Below are 20,691 nucleotides of genomic sequence, written 5' to 3'. Positions count from 1 at the left end.
AATTTCTCACTGAAGACACTGAATCTGGAGGAGAACGTTAGGAGTCTAATCTCATTAGAAGATAAACTCCTCAAAAACAGGCATGACAAATAGGAGCTTAATAATATTTGTTAAATGCTGTGAAAGAATAAGTGAAAGATCTTGCAAACCCAAGACTGAAGAGCATGGGAAGCTGCATCTGTGATTACGTCCATGTAATCCCCATGCGGACTCCTCCCTGTCACGCCACCAGCTGCCTTTCATCTCCCTCTGGTCTGCCGATCTGCTGTTCTGGAGTGGCTTTGATGCATTTAAGGGAGTCTAAGTGTCTAGTGTAAAGACCACTCTTTCTTTCTTTTCCTGCTAGTGTCTGAACTGAAGTATCTAGGGGACCCTGACTTAATAACTTCATTTACCCTTGTCTCATCTTCCTTGTCAGATAAGGCAATGGCACCCCACTCCAGTACTCTTGCCTGGAAAATCCCGTGGACGGAGGAGCCTGGTGTGCTGCAGTCCATGGGGTCGCTAAGAGTCGGACATGACTGAGCGACTTCACTTTCACTTTTCACTTTCATGCACTGGAGAAGGAAATGGCAACCCACTCCAGTGTTCTTGCCTGGAGAATCCCAGGGACGGGGGAGCCTGGTGGGCTGCCATTTATGGGGTTGCACAGAGTTGGACACGACTGAAGTGACTTAGCATAGCATAGCATCTTCCTCGTGTACAAAGGGAAGGGAGTAAGTTATCCTAAATTTCCCAAGCACTAAAGTATGGACATTCCAACTCCTTCACCCCATCTAGAGTTATTATTCCCATGACAAACTTGCTTCCTCTTTTACTCGTTCATTTGATGATTTTTGTGTCGGGGACTGAGGTTAGGGATTTGTTAAGAATTTTTTGCACATTGGGAAATTTGTATCAGAAAATAAATAAATTGTGGTATATATGGATAAAGGGAGACTGGGAACATTTCTGGATACCAAATAACTGGAGGCAGGAATGGCAAACCACTCTATTATTCTTGCCTGGAGAACCCCATGGGCAGTATGAAAAGGCAAAAAGATATGACACCAGAAGATGAGCCCCCAGATTGGAAGGTGTCCAATATGCTATGGAGGAAGAGTGGGGGGAAATTACTAATAGCTCCAGAAAAAATGAAACAGCTGAGCCAAGGTTGAAACGATGTTCAGTTGTGGATGTGTCTTGTGGCGAAAGTAAAGTCTGATGCTATAAAGAGCATTGCATAAGAACCCGAAATGTTAGGTCCATGAAGCAAGGTAATTGGACATGGTCAAGCAAGAGATGACAAGAGTGAACACTGACATCTTAAGAATCAGTGAACTAAGATGGACAGGAGTGGGCAAATTTAATTCAGGTGACCAAGATATCTACTAACATGGGCAAGAATCCCTTAGAAGAAATGGAGTAGCCATCATAGTTAACAAGTCCAAAATGCAGTACTTGGGTGCAACCTCAAAAACGACAGGAAGATGTTGGCTCATTTCCAAGGCAAACAATTCAACATCACTGTAATCCAAATCTATGCCCCAACCACAAATGCCAGAAAGCTGAAGTTGACTGATTTTATGCAGACCAACAAGACCTAACACCAAAAAAGATGTCCTTTTCATCATAGAGGATTGAAATGCAGAACTAGGAAGTTAAGAAATACCTGGAGTAACAGGAACATTTGGCCTTGGAGTACAAAATGAAGCAGGGAAAAGGCTAACAGGTTTGCCAAGAGAACACATTGGTTATAGCAAATACCCTCTTCCAACAACACAAGAGATGACTCTACACAGAGACATCACCAAGTGGTCAACACCAAAATCAGATTGATTATATTCTTTGCAGCCAAGGGTGGAGAAGCTCTATACAGGCAGCAAAAATAAGACCGGGACCTGACTGTGGCTCAGATCATGAACTCCTTATTGCAAAATTCAGGCTTAAATTGAAGAAAGTAGGGAAAGCCACTAGGCCATTTAGGTATGACCTAAATCAAATATCTTACAATTATACAGTGGAGGTGATAAATAAATTTAAGGAATCAGATCTGGTAGACAGTGGGTCTGAAGAACTACAGAGATTAATAACATAGTACAGAAGGCATTGATCAAAACCATCCCCTAGGAAAAGAAATGCCAAGAAGGCAGAGTGGTTGTCTGAGGAGGCTTTACAAATGGATGAGAAAAGAAGAGAAGCAAAAGGCAAGGGAGAAAGGCAAGATACACCCAACTGAATGCAGGGTTCCAGAGAATAGCAAGGAGAGATAAGAAAGCCTTCTCAAGTTAACAGTGCAAAGAAATAGAGGAAAACAGTAGAATGGAAAGGACTAGAGATTTCTTCAAGAAAACTGGAGATATCTAGGGAACATTCTGTGCAAGAATGGGCATGATTAAAGGCAGAAACAGCAAGGCCTTAGCAGAAGCAGGAGTGATTAAGAAGAGGTGGAAAGAAATACACAGAACTATACAAAAAAGGTCTTAATGACCTGGGTAACCATGATGGTGTGATTACTTACCTAGAGCCAGACATCCTGGAGTGTGAAGTCAACTGGGCCTTGGGAAGCATTACTATAAACAAAGCTAGTGGAGGTGATGGAATTCCAGCTGAGCTATTTAAAATTCTAAAAGAGGATGCTGTTAAAGTGCTGCATTCAAATATGCAAGCAAATTGGGAAAACTCAGCAGTGGTCATAGGACTTGAAAAGGTCAGTTTTCATTTTAACCCCAAAGAAGGGCAATGCCAAAGAATGTTCAAACTACTGTTTAATTGTGCTCATTCACGCTAGCAAGATAATGCTCAAAATTCTTCAAACTAGGCTTCAACAGTACATGAACTGAGAGCTTCCAGGTATACAAGCTGAGTTTAGAAAAAGCAGAGGAGCCAGAGATCAAATTGCCAACATTCACTGGATCATAGAGAAAGCAAGGGAATTCCAGAAAAACATCTACTTCTGCTTTATTGATGATATTAAAGCCTTTGACTGTGTGGATCACAAATAATTGTGGAAAATTCTTAAAGAGATGGGAGTATCAGATCACCTTACGGGTTTGCTGAGGAACATGCATGCAGATAAGAACACTTAGAACTGGACATGGAACAACAGAGTAGTTCAAAATTGAGAAAGGAGTAAGTCAAGGCTGTATTTTGTCCCCCTGCTTGTTTAACTTCTATGCAGAGTACATCACGTGAAATACCAGGTTGGAGGAATCACAAGCTGGAATCAAGATTGCCAGCAGAAATATCAACAACCTCAGATATGCAGATGATACTGCTCTAATGGCAGAAAATGAAGAGGAGCTAAAGAATCTCTTGATGAGGATGAAGACGAGTGAAAAAACTGGCTTAAAGATCATGGTGTCTGGTCCTATCACTTCATGGTAAATAAAAGGGAAAAAAGTGGAAATGGTGACAAATTTTATCTTCTTGGGCACCAGAATCACTGTGGATGGTGAGTGCAGCATGAAATTAAAACATACATGCTCCTTGGAAGGAAAGCTATGACAAATCTTGACAGCATGTTAAAAAGCAGAGACATCAGTTTGCTGACAAAGGTCCTTACAATTAAAGCTATGGTTTTTCCAGTAGTTATGTACAGATGTGAGAGTTGGACCACAAAGAAGGCTGAGCACCGAAGAATTAATGCCTCTGAACTGTGGTGCTGGAGAAGACTCTTGAGAGTCCCTTGGACTGCAAGGAGATCCAACCAGTCCATCCTAAAGGAGATCAGCCCTGAATATTTTGCTCAAGCTCCAATACTTCGACCATCTGATGTGAAGTGCCAACTCATTGGAAAAGACCCTGATTCTAGGAAAGATTGAAGGCAGAAGAAGGGGGAGACAGAGGATGAGGTGCTTGGATAACCTCACTCCAATCAAACTCCAGGAGACAGTGAAGGATAGGGAAGCCTGGCATGCTGCAGTCTATGTGGTCTGAGTCGGGCATGATTTAGGAACAGCAGCAACTTATGTTCTGATTTTGAGCTAAGTAAGCCCTTTCCTGCTTTGTCATATTTCACAGTCAGATGAAGGCTGCCATGTACTTAGTATAAATGAAAATAACCTCTTGTCTTCTACTGAAATGAACAGACATTGTTATTTTGATGAAGATTAATAGAATTGTAATAAATGCCTCTTGTTTTAAATGTTCACAGTGCTTCACTTATACCCTACAGTTGCTGCATAATTCTAACTAGGACAAGGTTCACAAGTCCAGTGATCTCATAAGCAACCTCCAAATTATATGTCATCAGGAGCCATCACAAGGGTTAACTAAAAAAAGACTTTATGCTTTTGAGGTCAAAGAGTAATATGAAGTAAGAGAAGAGATAGGTGCTGCTTTAAAACGGTGGGAAATGCAGGTGTATTAACAACTGCCATTTACAAATTATTTATTATCATTTTATTTGCCTGTGCCGAGTCTCAGTTGGGGCATGTGGGATCTAGTTCCCCTACTAGGGATCAAACCCAGGCCCCCTGCATTGGAGTGTAGAGTCTTAGCCACTGGGTAAACTCTGGGAGATGGCGAGGGACAGGGAGGCCTGGCATGCTGCAGACCACGGGGTCGTAAAGAGTCAGATGTGACTGGGTGACTAAACAATAACAAGAACAATTATTTATACATTATATATATACACATATACATATACATATATATATATATATATATATGTATATATATAAATAAAACAGCACACACACATTTGCTACTTTTAAAGGCATTTTCTTGGTAAGGATGTGTCCCTGACACTTGGTAAGAGGATTATTGGGCTTCCCTGGTGGCTCAGCTGGTAAAGAATCCGCCTGCAATGCGGGAGACCTGGGTTCGATCCCTGGATTGGGAAGATCCCCTGGAGAAGGGAAAGGCTACGCACTCTAGTATTCTGGCCTGGAGAATTTCATGGACTGTATAGTTCATGGGGTTGCAAAGAGTTGGACACGACTGAGCGGCTTTCACTTTCACTTTCAAGAGGATTATTAGAGCTTTGGTTTTGGGTGAGAGCCCTCCTGTCTAAAGGAGCAGAGAATGCAGGCTGTTTGATAGCAATGCTGAAAAATGTATTGAAACTTGCTCTTTGGGCCAGAAAATGACCACTTTTTTGTAATCTATCATGAATGATTAAGAAGAATGAGTGGCTTCTTTTTCCAAAGAGAAAATGCAGATAGCCTATCAGATCAGATCAGTCGCTCAGTCGTGTCTGACTCTTTGCGACCCCATGAATTGCAGCACGCCAGGCCTCCCTGTCCATCACCAACTCCCGGAGTTCACTCAGACTCACGTCCATCGAGTCAGTGATGCCATCCAGCCATCTCATCCTCTGTCCTCCCCTTCTCCTCCTGCCCCCAATCCCTCCCAGCATCAGAGTCTTTTCATGCGAAGAGTGAGTCAACTCTTCGCATGAGGTGGCCAAAGTACTGGAGTTTCAGCTTTAGAATCATTCCTTCCGAAGAAATCCCAGGGCTGATCTCCTTCAGAATGGACTGGTTGGATCTCCTTGCAGTCCAAAGGACTCTCAAGAGTCTTCTCCAACACCACAGTTCAAAAGCATCAATTCTTCAGTGCTCAGCCTTCTTCACAGTCCAACTCTCACTTCCATACATGACCACAGGAAAAACCATAGCCTTGACTAGACGAACCTTTGTTGGCAAAGTAATGTCTCTGTTTTTGAAGATGGCCTATAGACATGTGAAAAGATGCTCAACATTGCTAACCATCAGGGAAATGTAAATCAAAATCACAATGAGATATCACCTCATACATCTTAGAATTTCTATCATCAAAAAGAACAAAAATAACAAATGTTGGCAAGGATGTGGAGAAAAGGAAACCTTTGTACACTATTGGTAGTAATGTAAATTGGTATAGCTGCTATGGAAAATAGTACAGAGGTTTCTCAAAAAAATTAAAAATAGAACTATCATATGACCCAGCAATTCCATTCCTGGGTATATATCCAAAAAACCTACCAATCTGAAATGCACCCCAATGTTCATAGCAGTGTTGTTTACCATTGTCAAGATATGGAAGCAACCTAAGTGTCCGTTAATAGATGATTGGTTAAAGAAGATGGACACATCTTTTCCATATAGACACAATGGAATACCACCCAGCTATGACAAAGAACGAAATCCTGCCATTTGCAGCAACATGGATGGACTTGGAGGGTATTATACTAAGTGAAATGGATCAAAGACAAATATTGTATAATATCATTTCTATGAGGAATTGAAAAAAATACAACAAACTAGTGAATATAACAAAAAAGAAGCAGACTCACAGACATAGAGGACAAACTAGGGGTTTCCAGTGGAGTGAGGGAGCGAAGGAGGGGCAATGTGGGGACAGGGAATTGAGAAGTACAAGCTATTACGTATAAAATAAGCTATAAGAATATATTGTACAATGTGGGGAATATAGTCAATATTTTACAATAACTATAAATGGAGCACAACCTTTAAAAATTATGACTCACTGTATTGTACATCTATAACTTACATAATATTGTACAGCAACTATAACAATAACAATTTTTGTAAAAGGATGAGTAGCGTCTAATTCTTTGGTACAAGGTTCCATTTGCATCTCCTAATACAAGCTTATTAGTGAGGTTCTCAAATCTTTTATCTTTACTGTCTTTGGTGCTTGATCGGTTAATAGTTGTGTGTTGATGTCTCAGACTTTGACGGTGTGTTTGCCAGTTTCTCTTCCTTCTAGTAATTTTTGCTCTTCAAGTTTCTTTGACTCATTGTAACTGTTTTGCATTAGGTGCATTACACATTTAGAACTGGGAAATACTGATGGCGAATTGAAACTATTACCATTATATGGTGACTTAATTTTTCCCTAAAATAATTTTTGTTTCGAAGTCTATTTTGACTGATATAGTTTGATAATCTCTTTCAGCTGGTGAATTTAGTCCATACTAACTTATTCTGCTTACTGATATATTTTATCAGTAAGAATTGATGCTTTTGATCTGTGGTGTTGGAGAAGACTCTTAAGAGAGTCCCTGGACTGCAAGGTGATCCAACCAGTCCATCCTAAAGGAGATCAGTCCTGGGTGTTCTTTGGAAGGAATGATGCTAAAGCTGAAACTCCAGTACTTTGGCCACCTCATGCGAAGAGTTGACTCATTGGAAAAGACTCTGATGCTGGGAAGGATTGGGGGCAGGAGGAGAAGGGGAGGACAGAGGATGAGATGGCTGGGTGGCATCACCGACTCGATGGACATGAGTTTGAGTAGACTCTGGGAGTTGGTGATGGACAGGGAGGCCTGGCATGCTGCAATTCATGGGGTTGCAAAGAGTCGGACATGACTGAGCCACTGAACTGAACTGAACTAATATATTTTAAATTGTTTTAGCATCTCACCATTTTTTTTCTTCTAATGATTAAGAATTTATCCTCTCTATTTCTGTTCTTTACTGATAATCTCACCACTCAACTCCAGCTTCAGGACACATAATATTTTTCTAGATTTCAGAGATTCCTTTTACTTTCTAAAGAATTTAGCAATCATTGGGAACTGTTGTAATATGTTATATAGAAATGTGTCTTATAACAAGTAATTACAATACCTAATACAACAAACATTTCAAGTAGGTTATCTTCTTGTATTTTAATGAGAGGGCATTTTGAATATCTGGTCTACACTATAGCTGGAATTAGATGTCTAAAATATTAGCACACTTTAGCTTTAGCTTCTTATGGGTCAAAGCTGAGGTTTCTTTCTTCTTATTATAATAATATAAATTTAATCGCTCCTTCCTTTTTTCTTTCCTTTCTCTCTCTTTCATATACTCAGTATATGTTAGGTATTTAAAGAAGGCGAGAAGGAAGAGAAAGAGTGAAGAAACTCCCTTCTTGTCTTCTCTAAGACCTGACATATACTAAGCATGTGCTGTATACTTAATATTCTAAGCACTGAGAGCAAGACATATTCTCTAAAAATGCTGCAGAGAGGCATCCAGGGATGAAGAGAGAAATAGCTCTCCTCTTTCTAGATGGCAGAAATTTTTCTAATTTGAGTAAAACAGTAATCAGACTCATGCATCTGATGATATTTAATTATATACTTCTAGAAGATATTTCGGAGAAGGCAATGGCACCCCACTCCAGTACTCTTGCCTGGAAAATCCCATGGACCGAGGAGCCTTGTAGGCTGCAGTCCATGCTAAGGTTCGGACACGACTGAGCAACTTCACTTTCACTTTCCACTTTCATGCATTGGAGAAGGAAATGGTAACCCACTCCAGTGTTCTTGCCTGGAGAATCCCAGGGACGGGGGAGCCTGGTGGGCTGCCTTCTATGTGGTTGCAGAGTCGACATGACTAAAGCGACTTAGCAGCAGCAGCAGCAGACAATATTTAATATCGTTGGTATCTTAATCAGTTTTCTATATAGTTCTATTAAGCTGAATACATATGTAGTTTCTAAAGGAAATTACTTATAGATTTGGTTATAAACTTTCTTCTGTTGCTGTGTGTGTGCGTGTGTGTGTGTGTGTAGTTTCCCAGTCAGTGGGCCCTATGACTTTAAATTTTTAAAATTAGTTCTGGCTAAAATTTCAAAAAATGTTGTTACCATCCCTCATTCAGATCCTGCTCACTCTAGCTGGTGTGTAATTCCGTGAGTTATCTTTCCTCCCTCCTGTAATTGCTTTCCTTCCCAAGGCTGCTGTGAGCTGCCCTTCAAAGTCATGCTGGGACCTGCTATTTTCCAGTAACGACATTGCCTTACAGTATGCTCAAACTCATTTCCCTGGAGCAGAAAGTCAGTGGCGGCCACTTTATGCCAGGCCTTTATATTTACCAAAAATTTCACTATTAAATAATTCAGCTGCCATTATTGAGTTGTGATTCTACTGCACCAAAATTTTCAGATAATCTCTTTTAATCTCGGAGTACTTGCACATCTAATTATCAAGTTTAGTTTATGATCCTTGTTTAAACTTTATCCTAAGTTTAGTTTATGGTCTGTAAGCGTTTAATTGAGTTAGTGGTTATAGCTGACTCATAACCCATAAAACCCTTCAGTGGTAAACTAATTAGTCATTGCACCTGCCCTCCAAATAATTAACATTGTTCACTACTAACATCAGTGTTGGAGTTATTAAAAGTTACTTTACCACTCCGTTATCTATAGCAGAGGCTTCTCAACTTCTCTGATCTTGATCCAGAATAAGAAATGAATTTTATAGGTCAACTCAGGACACACACACACCCACACCCACACCCCCCCACACACACAGACGTGAATGCACACACACGCACACACACATGCACACAGATACACACATGCACACATGCGCGCACACACACACATGTGCACACACACACAAGCACACGCACATGCACACACACATGCACACATGCGTGCACACACACACACAGATGCACACATGCACGCACACACACAACACACCCCTACTAGGAATGACAGCCAATTTTCTACTCTGTCATCCTCTATTCATTCTACCCTCTCTCACTCAAAAGCATACTGACTTCCTACAGAGTTTTTACTGTCCACTAATGGACTGTGCTTTACAGTTTCAAAAACACTGGCTTACGAAAACTCCCACTGGAATAGAAGTTAAGAAGAGTCAGTAAAAGTTTCCTTCAAAAGGAACGCTTACCCTGCACGCAGACATAGAGAACAGACTTGTGAACATGGGAGGGAAGGAGAGGGCGGGGTGAACTGAGCGCAGGAGTGAGATATACATGTCACTATGTGCACAATAGATGCTCCTAGCTCCTGGGAGGTGGCCGTGTCACAGAGGCGCTCAGCCTGGTGCTCTGTGATAACCTGGGGGTGTGCGCAATAGATGCTCCTAGCTCCTGGGAGGTGGCTGGGTCACAGAGGCGCTCAGCCTGGTGCTCTGTGATGACCTGGGGGTGGGGTGAGGCTGGACGGGGGAGGTTCAAGAGGGAGGGGTTAGATGTACACTCGTGGCTGATTCACACTGCTGTACAGCAGAGCCGACCCAACATTGTAAAGCAATCATCCTCCAATCAAAAATAAATAAAAAAATAAAAAAAATAAAACTCACTTGTTTCCCTCACCATCATACACCCATCTGGTACTTCCAATTCCTTCATAGTTTGAAGCCCAATAATACATACAAGCATTAATGTGCAGCGTAAACAGCAAGTATCCAGTTGTACGAATTACTCTGTCAATGAGAAGTGCAAAGTGAGGCTTGTGTTGTTTCTGGAATACAGCCTATTTTAACATTTTCTTTTTCTTAAAGTCTCTGCTGAATCTCCTTGCTTTAAATTTGTGAACTGTTAGCTCTCATTAGTACAGTATAAAATGATGGTGCCGTCACAGGTTTTCAGACTTCAGTCTCTTGACTGGGACTGACAGAGTGGAAAAAAAACCTCTTCTCTTCTCACAGATGGCATGAGTCAGTTCCCTGAAAGACATGTCTCCAGGGTCACCTCTCCAGTCTGAGTTCCATAAAATACACCATGCTGATTTCACTGGGTATCTCCGAAAAGCTCATGGGACTTCATGCTACAGTTGACTGACTAGAGGTCTCTGGGCAAGTTAAGTTCAGAACAGCGAATGAATGAAAATTCAGATTGGAATGAATTGTCAGGAGAGAGATGCAAAGTCAGCTTGGAAAAGAACACATTTCTCTGACCTTGTTCTGAGGGAAGCAGGTAATATGCCCTCTTTTTTTGGTCAGGTATTCTTCTAAATCTAAGTTTCATACTTTCATCTCACTTTGAAGTGTTCAGATCTGTTTTAGAACATAACCCAATATTCTACATGGCCCCAAATCTGAGATTATTCCTTACTCTCTTGCAGGGAGGCCATATTCGTCCCTAATTCTGTCTGAAATGTCATAGCACTGCGCTCTCTCCCAGCCCCAAAGTACACTGAGTTATACTTTACCTGTAAATGTACGCCTTGTTCATTATAGACTCGAGGTGATGGTTAAACTCAAAAAATGAAGAGTACTGTGTAGGAAACAAGCAAAGGAATCCAAAAGTGTGTTAGTCTTAAATACATCTCTTACATTTAAATAAAACAATATGAAATAAACCTTATTTGCTACTGAAAATAATTATATTCATGTCTTAAACAAAAACCGAGATCTGTTTAAGTGGTGTTTTCCTCTGGGCAGTGCGTTTCAGCAAGGTGCCAAACTTATAGAGCTTCTTGCTTTTTTTTCATTTCTACTCTCTAGTTACGTCTTATTTGTAATGCTTTTAGAAAATCAAGCTTAAAAACATTTCTTTCCTTTTTTCTTTTTAAAGCATATAGTGGAACTTTGTCTCACAATAATTAAAAATCACACCTCCCTTCAACATATAAGTAAAATGGGAGAAGAAGAATAAAATACATTGAAGTCACAAACAGGTGTTAAGTCCTGGTGCTCAACACTGGCATTACATATAAGCAAGTTGCATTAAATGTGTATTTATTTCAACAAAATTTAAAGTCCAGTAACTGTTAGCATTGGTTTTCTATCCATGACACTGTTCAAAGATACAGTGGGTTTAGATGCGTCTGAACAGTTGCTATTTGCCTCAAGGTTTTCTTCTGCTTACACCCACTTCCATCTCAGCAGATACTCCCTACATGCACCCCCTACTTTCTCTTTTAATTTATAGGCTGTAAAATGCAAGAGCATGAAATCCAGAGGTGAACACCAATCTCCTCTCTTCCATTTATTAACTGTGTGACCTTGCAAAAGTCACTTAATATTTCTGTATTTCATTTTCCTCATCTGTAAAATGAGGACATCAGAGAACATGACTCCAAAAGAGGTTGCATACTTACATGACTTCATGCATTTAATCGTATAATATGCTTAGACTCATAGGACCTTACAGATTGGAAGGGCTATGAGAGGTTATTAAGTTCAAAGAGTATTTGGTTCACAATTTCATCCAATGCAGGTATGACTATAATAGAACATTTGGGAACTAGAAAACAGGTATAATAGCAATGACTACTAATCTCGGAATATGCACAAACGATTTGTTTTTCTAGAATTCCTGAGTAGGAAACATCCATTCAGCACTCAGATTAAGATAATTTCCATTTGTGGTAACTTGTTTACTGTGCTCTTGATAGAAGCTTGCACAAAGACACATTTTAAAGTTTTGCTTAAGTGTTCACTGTAGAGAAAATTCATATTCTTAATTTGTTTTTTCATATATACTTTGGGGGTAGACAAATGATATTTTCTCTAGAGAACTGCAAACTAAAATGACACACTTCTGTGGAAATGGCTGGACTGTGGGGCTATGATAAGAAGATTAATGCTGACTTTCAGGACTTCCTAGATTTTAAAAACCTACTACAGATAGTGGTAGTATCTTTTGGACACCATAGGGATGCAAAGATGGGGTGTGAAGATGTAGCGTTTTATAAGATTTTATTATGATACAAAACTCCCCAATTCATAGGAACCAGAGACTCTCTGAAAGTTGCTCATCTGAGAAGTGGGCTCCTGAAATGTCCATTTGACACTAGAAAACTGATGATGGATGGCCAGCCCACCAAGCTGCTAGGAATGTTAAATTCTACTCAGTCTAGAACCACACCCTGTGGTCAAAACAAAAGTCCCTAGAGTAGTCTTGAGTGTGTGAGACTATAGAGTAACATCCCTCTTGATGTGGAAAAATCATGAACGTGGAAAGAGAGCCTTTCAGCCTGAAGTTCACTTGCTCATCTGATGATAGTAAAGACTTTGGAGTCAAAACATATGTGATAGACTCCAGATACTGCCACTCACCAGCTGCGTGTCTGGACAGATTTTTTTAAACCCTGCTTATTCTCATTTTCATCTCCAGAAAGAGCTTGTTTGGAGGAATAAATGAGACAATGAATAAAAGTTTAACAAAGTGTGTAGCACCAAGCATGGATCCAGCAAGCAGCAGTTGCTGCTGCGTCAGGATCCACTCGAGCCTCCAGGTTATGCCATCTTGTCTTCCCAAAGTGTCAAAGAGATAATCGCCTAAAACTGAAAGAATCCGTGGTATTCCTTTTAAGAAGGCTGTCTTTGGGAATGCAAGCTACTATTGCTATTATTAAAGATTTCTACAAAATTCCACATGCTGACTCTCCTCAGACTCATTTTAGGTACCTGATAAAGCTATGACTTATAAAATATTTATATCTTAGAATCTTTATCAACAGGTAATTTATTAATACAGTTCAAGAACAGTAAGAAATGCATACCTTCAAAGTCTTTTCTCCTATTCTGCCCCCGTGCCTGCCTGCTAAGTCATTTCAGTATTGTTCGACTCTTTGTGGCCCTGTGGACTGCAGCCCGCCAGGCTCCTCTGTCTGTGAGATTCTCCAGGCAGGAACACTGGAGTGGGCTTCTGTGCCCTCTTCCAGGGGATCTTCCTGACCCAGGGATCGAACCCGAGTCTCTTATGTCTCCTGCACTGGCAGGTGGATTCTTTACCGCTAGGAAAGGAAGCCCCATTCCTGCCCCTATGCATCCTGATTTCCTCTCCAGCCTCAGTTAACCATTTTTATTAGATTTTTTTTGGTAGTTGTCCACTGTTTACATAATACAGAAAAATAGAATATGTTTTCTTTCTGTTGCAAGACTTAACATTGTTCTATAAACTGTTTTGTAACTAACATTTTTTCCTTAACTTTGTTGTTTTATCTTGGAGGTTGTTCTCTACCAGTTCACAGAAAACTCCCTCTTTATTTTTACATTACAAAGTCTTCTACTGTATAGAAGTACTGCGATTTAACTAGTTCCCTCTCAATGAACATTTGAGCTCTAACTATATAAATACTTTTGTTATGCAAAAGTGTTTGCATTTTTCTATAATTATAGAATTTTAGATGAGTAGGATAGCTTAGCGGTCATCTCATCTGACACCCTCATTTTAAACCCAGTGTTCCAAGCATTCAGTGACTATGTAATAAAAAGTGACAAGTGGAAAAGAATAGATTTATAAAATATTCATTCATAATTATAGCTGTATTTAGAAACACAAAAGCATTCCTATTTTAAAAATACCTGTTATGAGGTACAGACTCAAAACAACCAAGAGCAAGCAACTTCTATCAGTAGAAATAATGATATTTTCCCTTCATTCAGTTTTTAAAATTTATAGCATTGATGAGGGCAGAAAAAGGGAGGACAGTTTTTGGAAACAATTGGGATATTTTAAATTACTTGAAGAGTTCCATTATTATAAGAAGAAGACAATTAAATATAGTAATCTTACCTTTAGCATCCTATTTGTCCTAAATATTGGATTAAACCCAAAGACGAGGTAGAAAACATCAAAGGGCATTATTGATGCCATATCCAGCTGTTGGAAGAACATACTCATAATTATGATGTGATTACATAAGGTTTTGGACATAAATTGACATATCAGTGTATGTAAAAGTTAACTAGTCACTGTGAATTATTTGCTGTTTAATATAAAATTGTTTTCAGTTAGATATGCATGGTGTCACTGAAAGGTAGATCAACACCACGAAAACAAGAGCACTATTTCATAGCTTCTGGCCAATGAATTTCATTGCCAGCTGCATGCATCTGGTCTTGCTAAGCTTAGGCGTTGCATTTGTCTGGAATTTTGTTGAGCTGTCACATGTATTTCAGAGATGGCATGGTTGCTACTGTTAGAATATATTTTAATAGTATTTTGAACTTGGGGTTTTTGGACTGAAGCTCAAGCTCATGATTGATTTTATTTGAAACAACTGGACATTCATTGTAGTGATAAATTTTTATGTTTCAACCAGTTCTCCAGTGGTCAGGCTGATTATATTGTTGGTGGTACATCCAGATGCTTCAGTTCTTTCTACTGCTCTCTACTTTGGATCATATTGTTTACAACAAACAGCAGGGAGCATATCTGTCACAGACTGTACAGGCTAACAGAGATGAGAGGAAAGAAATCAGTTCCATTTACAATTAATTATCAGTTCTGATGGGAGAAGATATTGAAAGTACCATTATAGCTAAAAACATATTTTAAATATGTGATGTATTTAAATTATTCTGGCTTTATATTACCTTGGTAATTGTGAAATGAAAGCATCATACTTGCATACTTTCTTGATTTCAATGATAACAATAAAAATTTTTATGTAAGATAATGATTCATTTTCATTCATCTTTATGTTATCTTGAAAAATAGGGTACATTAAAGAAACATTTAATTTATTTAAGATAATTAAGAGCAGTTAAGAATTTTCTGTAAGGCCATACATATGAAATGAAAAGTTAAAGTAATTGATTGTGTACTAGAATTTCAAAGCCTAGTGATATTGGAAAGAAATGGGACTCTCAGTTTGAATCAACCAGATTGGTTACCATAAACAAAGGATTTACTAGAAGTATTGGCTTAAAATGCATAATGTCATCAAACCTTATTGATTTTATCCTACAGATACTGAGCCTCCTGACAAGTTGAGAGGTGTACATAGAGTTACTATAATAATGTCTTATAAATGAGGAAGCAGGAGCATGGAATCGCTGATTTGTCTAGTGCTATTTCAACCTCCAATTGCTTGAAGGCCCATTTGACTTTTCCCATGCAGACAGTCAATAAGTTGTGCTTGATATTAACATATTGTCATGGATTTGTGTAGATAGAGATGATTTATTTCTCACTGAATTGTAGAAAATTGAATTAATGATCAACACTGTACTCTGTACAAGGAACTTTGCAAAGCACATTGGAGTTAAGATACTGTTTCTGTCCACAAGAAATTAACAGTCAATGATAGGATAACCAAGCACAAAAATAGGTATGACACAATGCCATAAGACATGTATTATATGTCCACCTGCAATGCAGGAGACCCCAGCTTGATTCCTCGGTCAGGGAGATCAGCTGGAGAAGGGATAGGCTACCCACTCCAGTATTCTTGGGCTTCCCTGGTAGCTCAGCTGGTAAAGAATCTGGCTGCAATGTCGGAAACCTGGGTTTGATCCCTGGGTTGGGAAGATCCCCTGGAGAAGGGAAAGGCTACCCACTCCAGTATTCTGGCCTGGAGAATTCCATGGACTGTATAGTCCCTGGGGTCACAAAGAGTTGGACACAACTGATTAGCTTTCACTTCACACATGACCTGTGGGATGTGCTAAGGAAATTCAAAAGAAGTGACCTTAATTAGACGTGAAAGTTTACACTTAGAAACCCAAATTAAATATGTGAGTTAATTTGCATTTATTCAAATTCAAGAAAGTGATTAAGAGTTTGAAATAAGCTTTGTAGCACTTACAAAGAATATTAGTTCTCTTTGTAGAGTTCATCAAAGTAGTTTAGATCTTTTAAGACTATGTCTAAGTATGTGGGAAATTTTTGCAAAGAAAATTAGTTGGAGATGAAAACAGATTGAAAGAAATTGCAATCACCATAGATTGCCAACAGGGACAATCTGGCACCTAAACCTAGATCTGTATATTTTACAAAGTCTGAGGCCACTGTAGTGTCCTTGAAATGGGAAGTTGGAGTTCAGTCATACAGATTGGGTAACCTTGGATCACCCTCAACTCTCTGCCTATTTCTCAGAGTTAGGATAAACAATAAAAGATAATAAACTACCTTGTAAATAATTATTCGAAGAGGCAGAGGAATCAGAAGTCATATTGCCAGCATTTGTTGGATCATGGAGAAAGCAAGGGAGTTTCAGAAAAACATCTATTTCCGCCTCATTGACTATGCTAAATAAAGCCTTTGGCTGTATGGATCACAGCAAACTGTGGAAAATTCTTAAAGTGATAGGAGTACCAGACCACCTTACACTCTGCTGAAAAACGTGTATATGGGTCAAGAAACAATGGTTAGAACTGGGCATGGAACAAATGACTAGTTCAAATTGGAAAAGGAGTACAACAAGGTTGTATATTGTCACCCTGCTTATTTAACTTACACGCTGTGTTTTTGTTTGGTTAAGTCGTGACTGACTCTTTTGTGACCCCATGGACTATAGCCTGCTCCTCTGCCCATGGGATTTCCCAGGCAAGAATACTTGAGTGGGTTGCCATTTTCTTCTCTAGGGGATCTTCCTGACCCAGGGATTGAACCTGCATCTCCTGCATTACAGGCAGATTCTTTACCACTGAGCCACCAGGGAAGCCCATCGTGTGAAATTCCAGGGTGGATGAATCACAAGTTAGAATCAAGATTGCAGGGAGAAATATCAACGACTTCAGATATGCAGATGATGCTACTCTAATGGCAGAAAGTGAAGAGGAACAAAAGAGCCTCTTGATGAGGATGAAAGAGAGTGAAAAAGCTGGCTTGAAACTCAACACTGAAAAAATGAAAATCATGGTATCCAACTCCATCACTTCATGGTGAGTAGAAAGGGAAAGAATGGAAGCAGTGACAGATTTTATTTTCTTGGGCTCCAAAATCACTGCAGTGACTGAATCCATGAAATTCAAAGACATTTGCTTCTTTGAAGGAAAGCTATGATGAACCTAGACAGTGTATCAAAAAGCAGAGACATCACCTTGCCAAAGAAAGTCCATATAGTCAGAGCTATGGTTTTTCCAGTAGTTACGTACTGATGTGAAAGTTGGACCATGAAGACTGAGTGCCAAAGAGCTGATACTTTTTACCTGTGGTGTTGGAGAAGATTCTTGAGAGTCCCTTAGACTGCAAAGAGATCAGTCCATTCTAAAGGAAAGTCAACACTGAATATTCATTGGAAGGATTGTTGCTTAATCTGAAGCTTCAACATTTTGGCCACCTGATGCAAAGAGCCAACTCATTGGAAAAGACCCTGATGCTGGGAAAGACTGAAGGCAGGCAAAGAAGGGGAAGACAGAGGATGAGATGGTTGGATAGCATCACTCAATGGACATGAATTTGAGCAAATTCCTGGAGACAGTGAATAAGCATGGTGTGCTGCTGTCCATGTGGTTGCAGAGTCAGACATAACTTAGTGACTGAACAGCAACAACAACAGATAATTATTGCTGAAAAACTACATATGGGTGAAAAAATAATATTATACAATTATTTGAAAAAAAGAAGGTGCCATGTTATCTATATAATTGCTTCTTTTTTAATTTGCTGTATGCCATTTGAACAATTTCCAGAGATTTTATCTTATTTAAAATATTTTTATTTTGTATTGGAGTATAGGTGATTAACAATGTGTGAATTTCAGGTGTACAGCAAAGTGATTCAATTATACATATACATGTATGTTGTTGTTTAGTCACTGGGTCATGTCTGACTCTTTTGTGACCCCATGGATTGTAACCTGCCATCTTCCTCTGTCCATGAGATTTTCCAGGTGAGAATACTGGAGTGGGTTGCCATTTCCTTCTCCATGGGATTTCCTGACCCAGTGATCAAACCCGTGTCTCCTGCATTGGGTGGCAGATTCTTTACTGCTCAGTCACCAGGGAAAGCCTGGTGTTGGATGTATACATGTATATTGTATACTGAAAAGCAAAGACGTTACTCTGCTGACAAAGGTCATATGGTCAAAGCTATGGTCTGCCCAGTGTTCACATACGGTTGTGAGAGCTGGACTGTAGAGGAGGCTGAGCACCAAAGAATTGATGGTTTTGAACTGTGGTGCTGGAGAAGACTCTTGAGAGTCCCTTGGACTGCAAGGAGATCCAACCACTCAATCTTAAGGGAAATTAACCCTGAATATTCATTGGAAGGACTGATGCTGAAACCGAAGCTTCAGTTTTTTGGTCATCTGATGCAAGCAGCTGACTCATTGGAAAAGTCTTGATGCTGGGAAAGATTGAGGGCAGAAGGAGAAGAGGGCATAAGAAGATGAGAGGCTGGATGGCATGACTGATGCAATGGACATGAACTTGGGCAAACTTCGAGAGACGCAGCCTGGCATGCTGCAATCCATGGGGTCACAAAGAGTTGGACATGACTGTGCGACTGAACAACAACAGCAGTGTATGTGTTTGTATATGTATACGTGTTAGTTGTGTAGTTGTGTCTGACTCTTTGAGACCCCATGGACCGTAGCCTCTGTCGATGGAATTCTTCAGGCAAGAATACTGGAGTGGTTGCCATTTCCTTCCTTCCTTCAGAGGATCTTCCTGCATTGCAGGCAGATTCTTTACTGTCTGAGCCACCAGAGAAGCCCATGTATATGTACATTCTTTTTCAAATTCTTTTTCCCATTTAAGTTATTGCAGAATATTGAGCAGAGTTTCCTGAGTTATTTCATACTGTATTTTATGTTATATGAACAAGAATGAAATAGGAGTAGAAACAATTTTGTTGACTTTTACATCATCTTGCTACATGAATTGGAGGCTAAAATTCTGAATGGACAGGACAAAAATACACTCCATATTCCTTTACTGACATTTAATAGGATTTAAATATGGCCACTCTGTTTTGTTTTGCTTAATAAAGACCCATATTTTGAATTACATACTTGCACATACATGGAAGTATATTGTATAATTATTGAGAAGAAGAAACTCAGCCTAATACAACTTCATCTGTATAAACTTTGTTAAACAGGCTGCAGTTTTGAAAGGAAGCAGTTTTTTTTGGTAGAAATTTGTGGATGGACTTAAACTCAAAATGATATTGGATTTTGGAATTGTAAGTCACCTACCTGAAATTTTGTAGAATTCCTGTAGTGTCTCTTTAGTTCATTTGAATCCACCTGAAATATATTATAATTCATATTAATTTTATGCAATTTCATTAAATACATTCTCACTTAAAAATATTTATAACTATTTCTTTCCATTAGGCCCTTCCAATTTCAGCCTATAAATATGCTTCCTGTTTACATATCTTAAATCAATAAACCTTCCTTGGCTTTGTTTTCTTTTTGTATTTTTTCTAATTATTTGTCACACTCAAGCTTCTTAGAGAGTTGCCTACCTTGTTTTGTTCTATGCACTTCCCTCATATTTATTCCTCAGCAAAAGGTAATTTGATGGTGATTTGACTTTTGCTTACTTCTTCAATTCCACCAAGGCTACAGTTTTGAAAGCCACCAGTGATCTCCTAATGAGCACACCCAGGGGGTCCTTTATAACACTATCATTCTTTTATGGTGGGGCTTCCCTGATAGCTCAGTTGGTAAAGAACCTGCCTGCAATGCAGGAGACCCCGGTTTGATTCCTGGGTTGGGATGATCCGATGGAGAAGGGAAAGGCTACGCACTCCAGTATTCTGGCCTGGAGAATTCCATGGACACAGTCCCTGGGGTCGCAAAGAGTCGGACAGGACTTAGTGACTTTCACTTTCACTTTTCTTTTATGGCATTCACTGTGTTTTGAAATCACACATACCTTTCATTCCCATTTATTTAAAATCGGTCTACTCTGTGAATGATAATGTATTTCTGGACAGGGTTGATTTTGTTTAGCAACTGTGTATAACTAGTGACTATAAATATTAAAAGCTCAATAAATATTTGAGTGGATGAACAGGTAAAGGAACAAAGAGATGAAGAAAACTTTTGAAGCAGTTGACTTTTTGGGGACAATATTAAACTTTCTTTTTCCCAAGAATCTGTAATGCCATTCTTTACTTCTTCAGTTTCAACTGAAGAAGTTGAAAAAAAACTGCTTCCTTTCAAAACTGCAGCCTGTTTAACAAAGTTTATACAGATGAAGTTGTATTAGGCTGAGTTTCTTCTTCTCAATAATTATGCAATATACTTCTGTGTATGTGCAAGTGTGTAATTCAAAATATGGGTCTTTATTAAGCAAAACAAAACAGAGTGGCCATATTTAAATTCTAT

General features: G+C 39.3%; 1 protein-coding gene across 1 annotated transcript in view; it reads right to left on the bottom strand.

The window, feature by feature from the left end:
• The window catches only part of CNGB3 (cyclic nucleotide gated channel subunit beta 3), a 190,713-nt gene that overhangs the window by 64,869 nt on the left and 105,153 nt on the right, over window positions 1–20,691 (bottom strand). The window contains exons 7-10 of the mRNA XM_055546721.1: window positions 19,549–19,599; window positions 14,196–14,282; window positions 10,882–10,946; window positions 10,031–10,153 (exon numbers count right to left, since the gene is read on the bottom strand). Of these exons, the coding sequence (XP_055402696.1) occupies window positions 10,031–10,153; window positions 10,882–10,946; window positions 14,196–14,282; window positions 19,549–19,599 (326 nt within the window). The remainder of the gene's footprint in view (window positions 1–10,030; window positions 10,154–10,881; window positions 10,947–14,195; window positions 14,283–19,548; window positions 19,600–20,691) is intronic.

The sequence above is a fragment of the Bubalus kerabau genome, chromosome 14, assembly GCF_029407905.1.
Source record: "Bubalus kerabau isolate K-KA32 ecotype Philippines breed swamp buffalo chromosome 14, PCC_UOA_SB_1v2, whole genome shotgun sequence".
NCBI classification, from domain to species: domain Eukaryota; kingdom Metazoa; phylum Chordata; class Mammalia; order Artiodactyla; family Bovidae; genus Bubalus; species Bubalus kerabau.
This window is presented reverse-complemented; position numbering and strand designations above follow the sequence as displayed.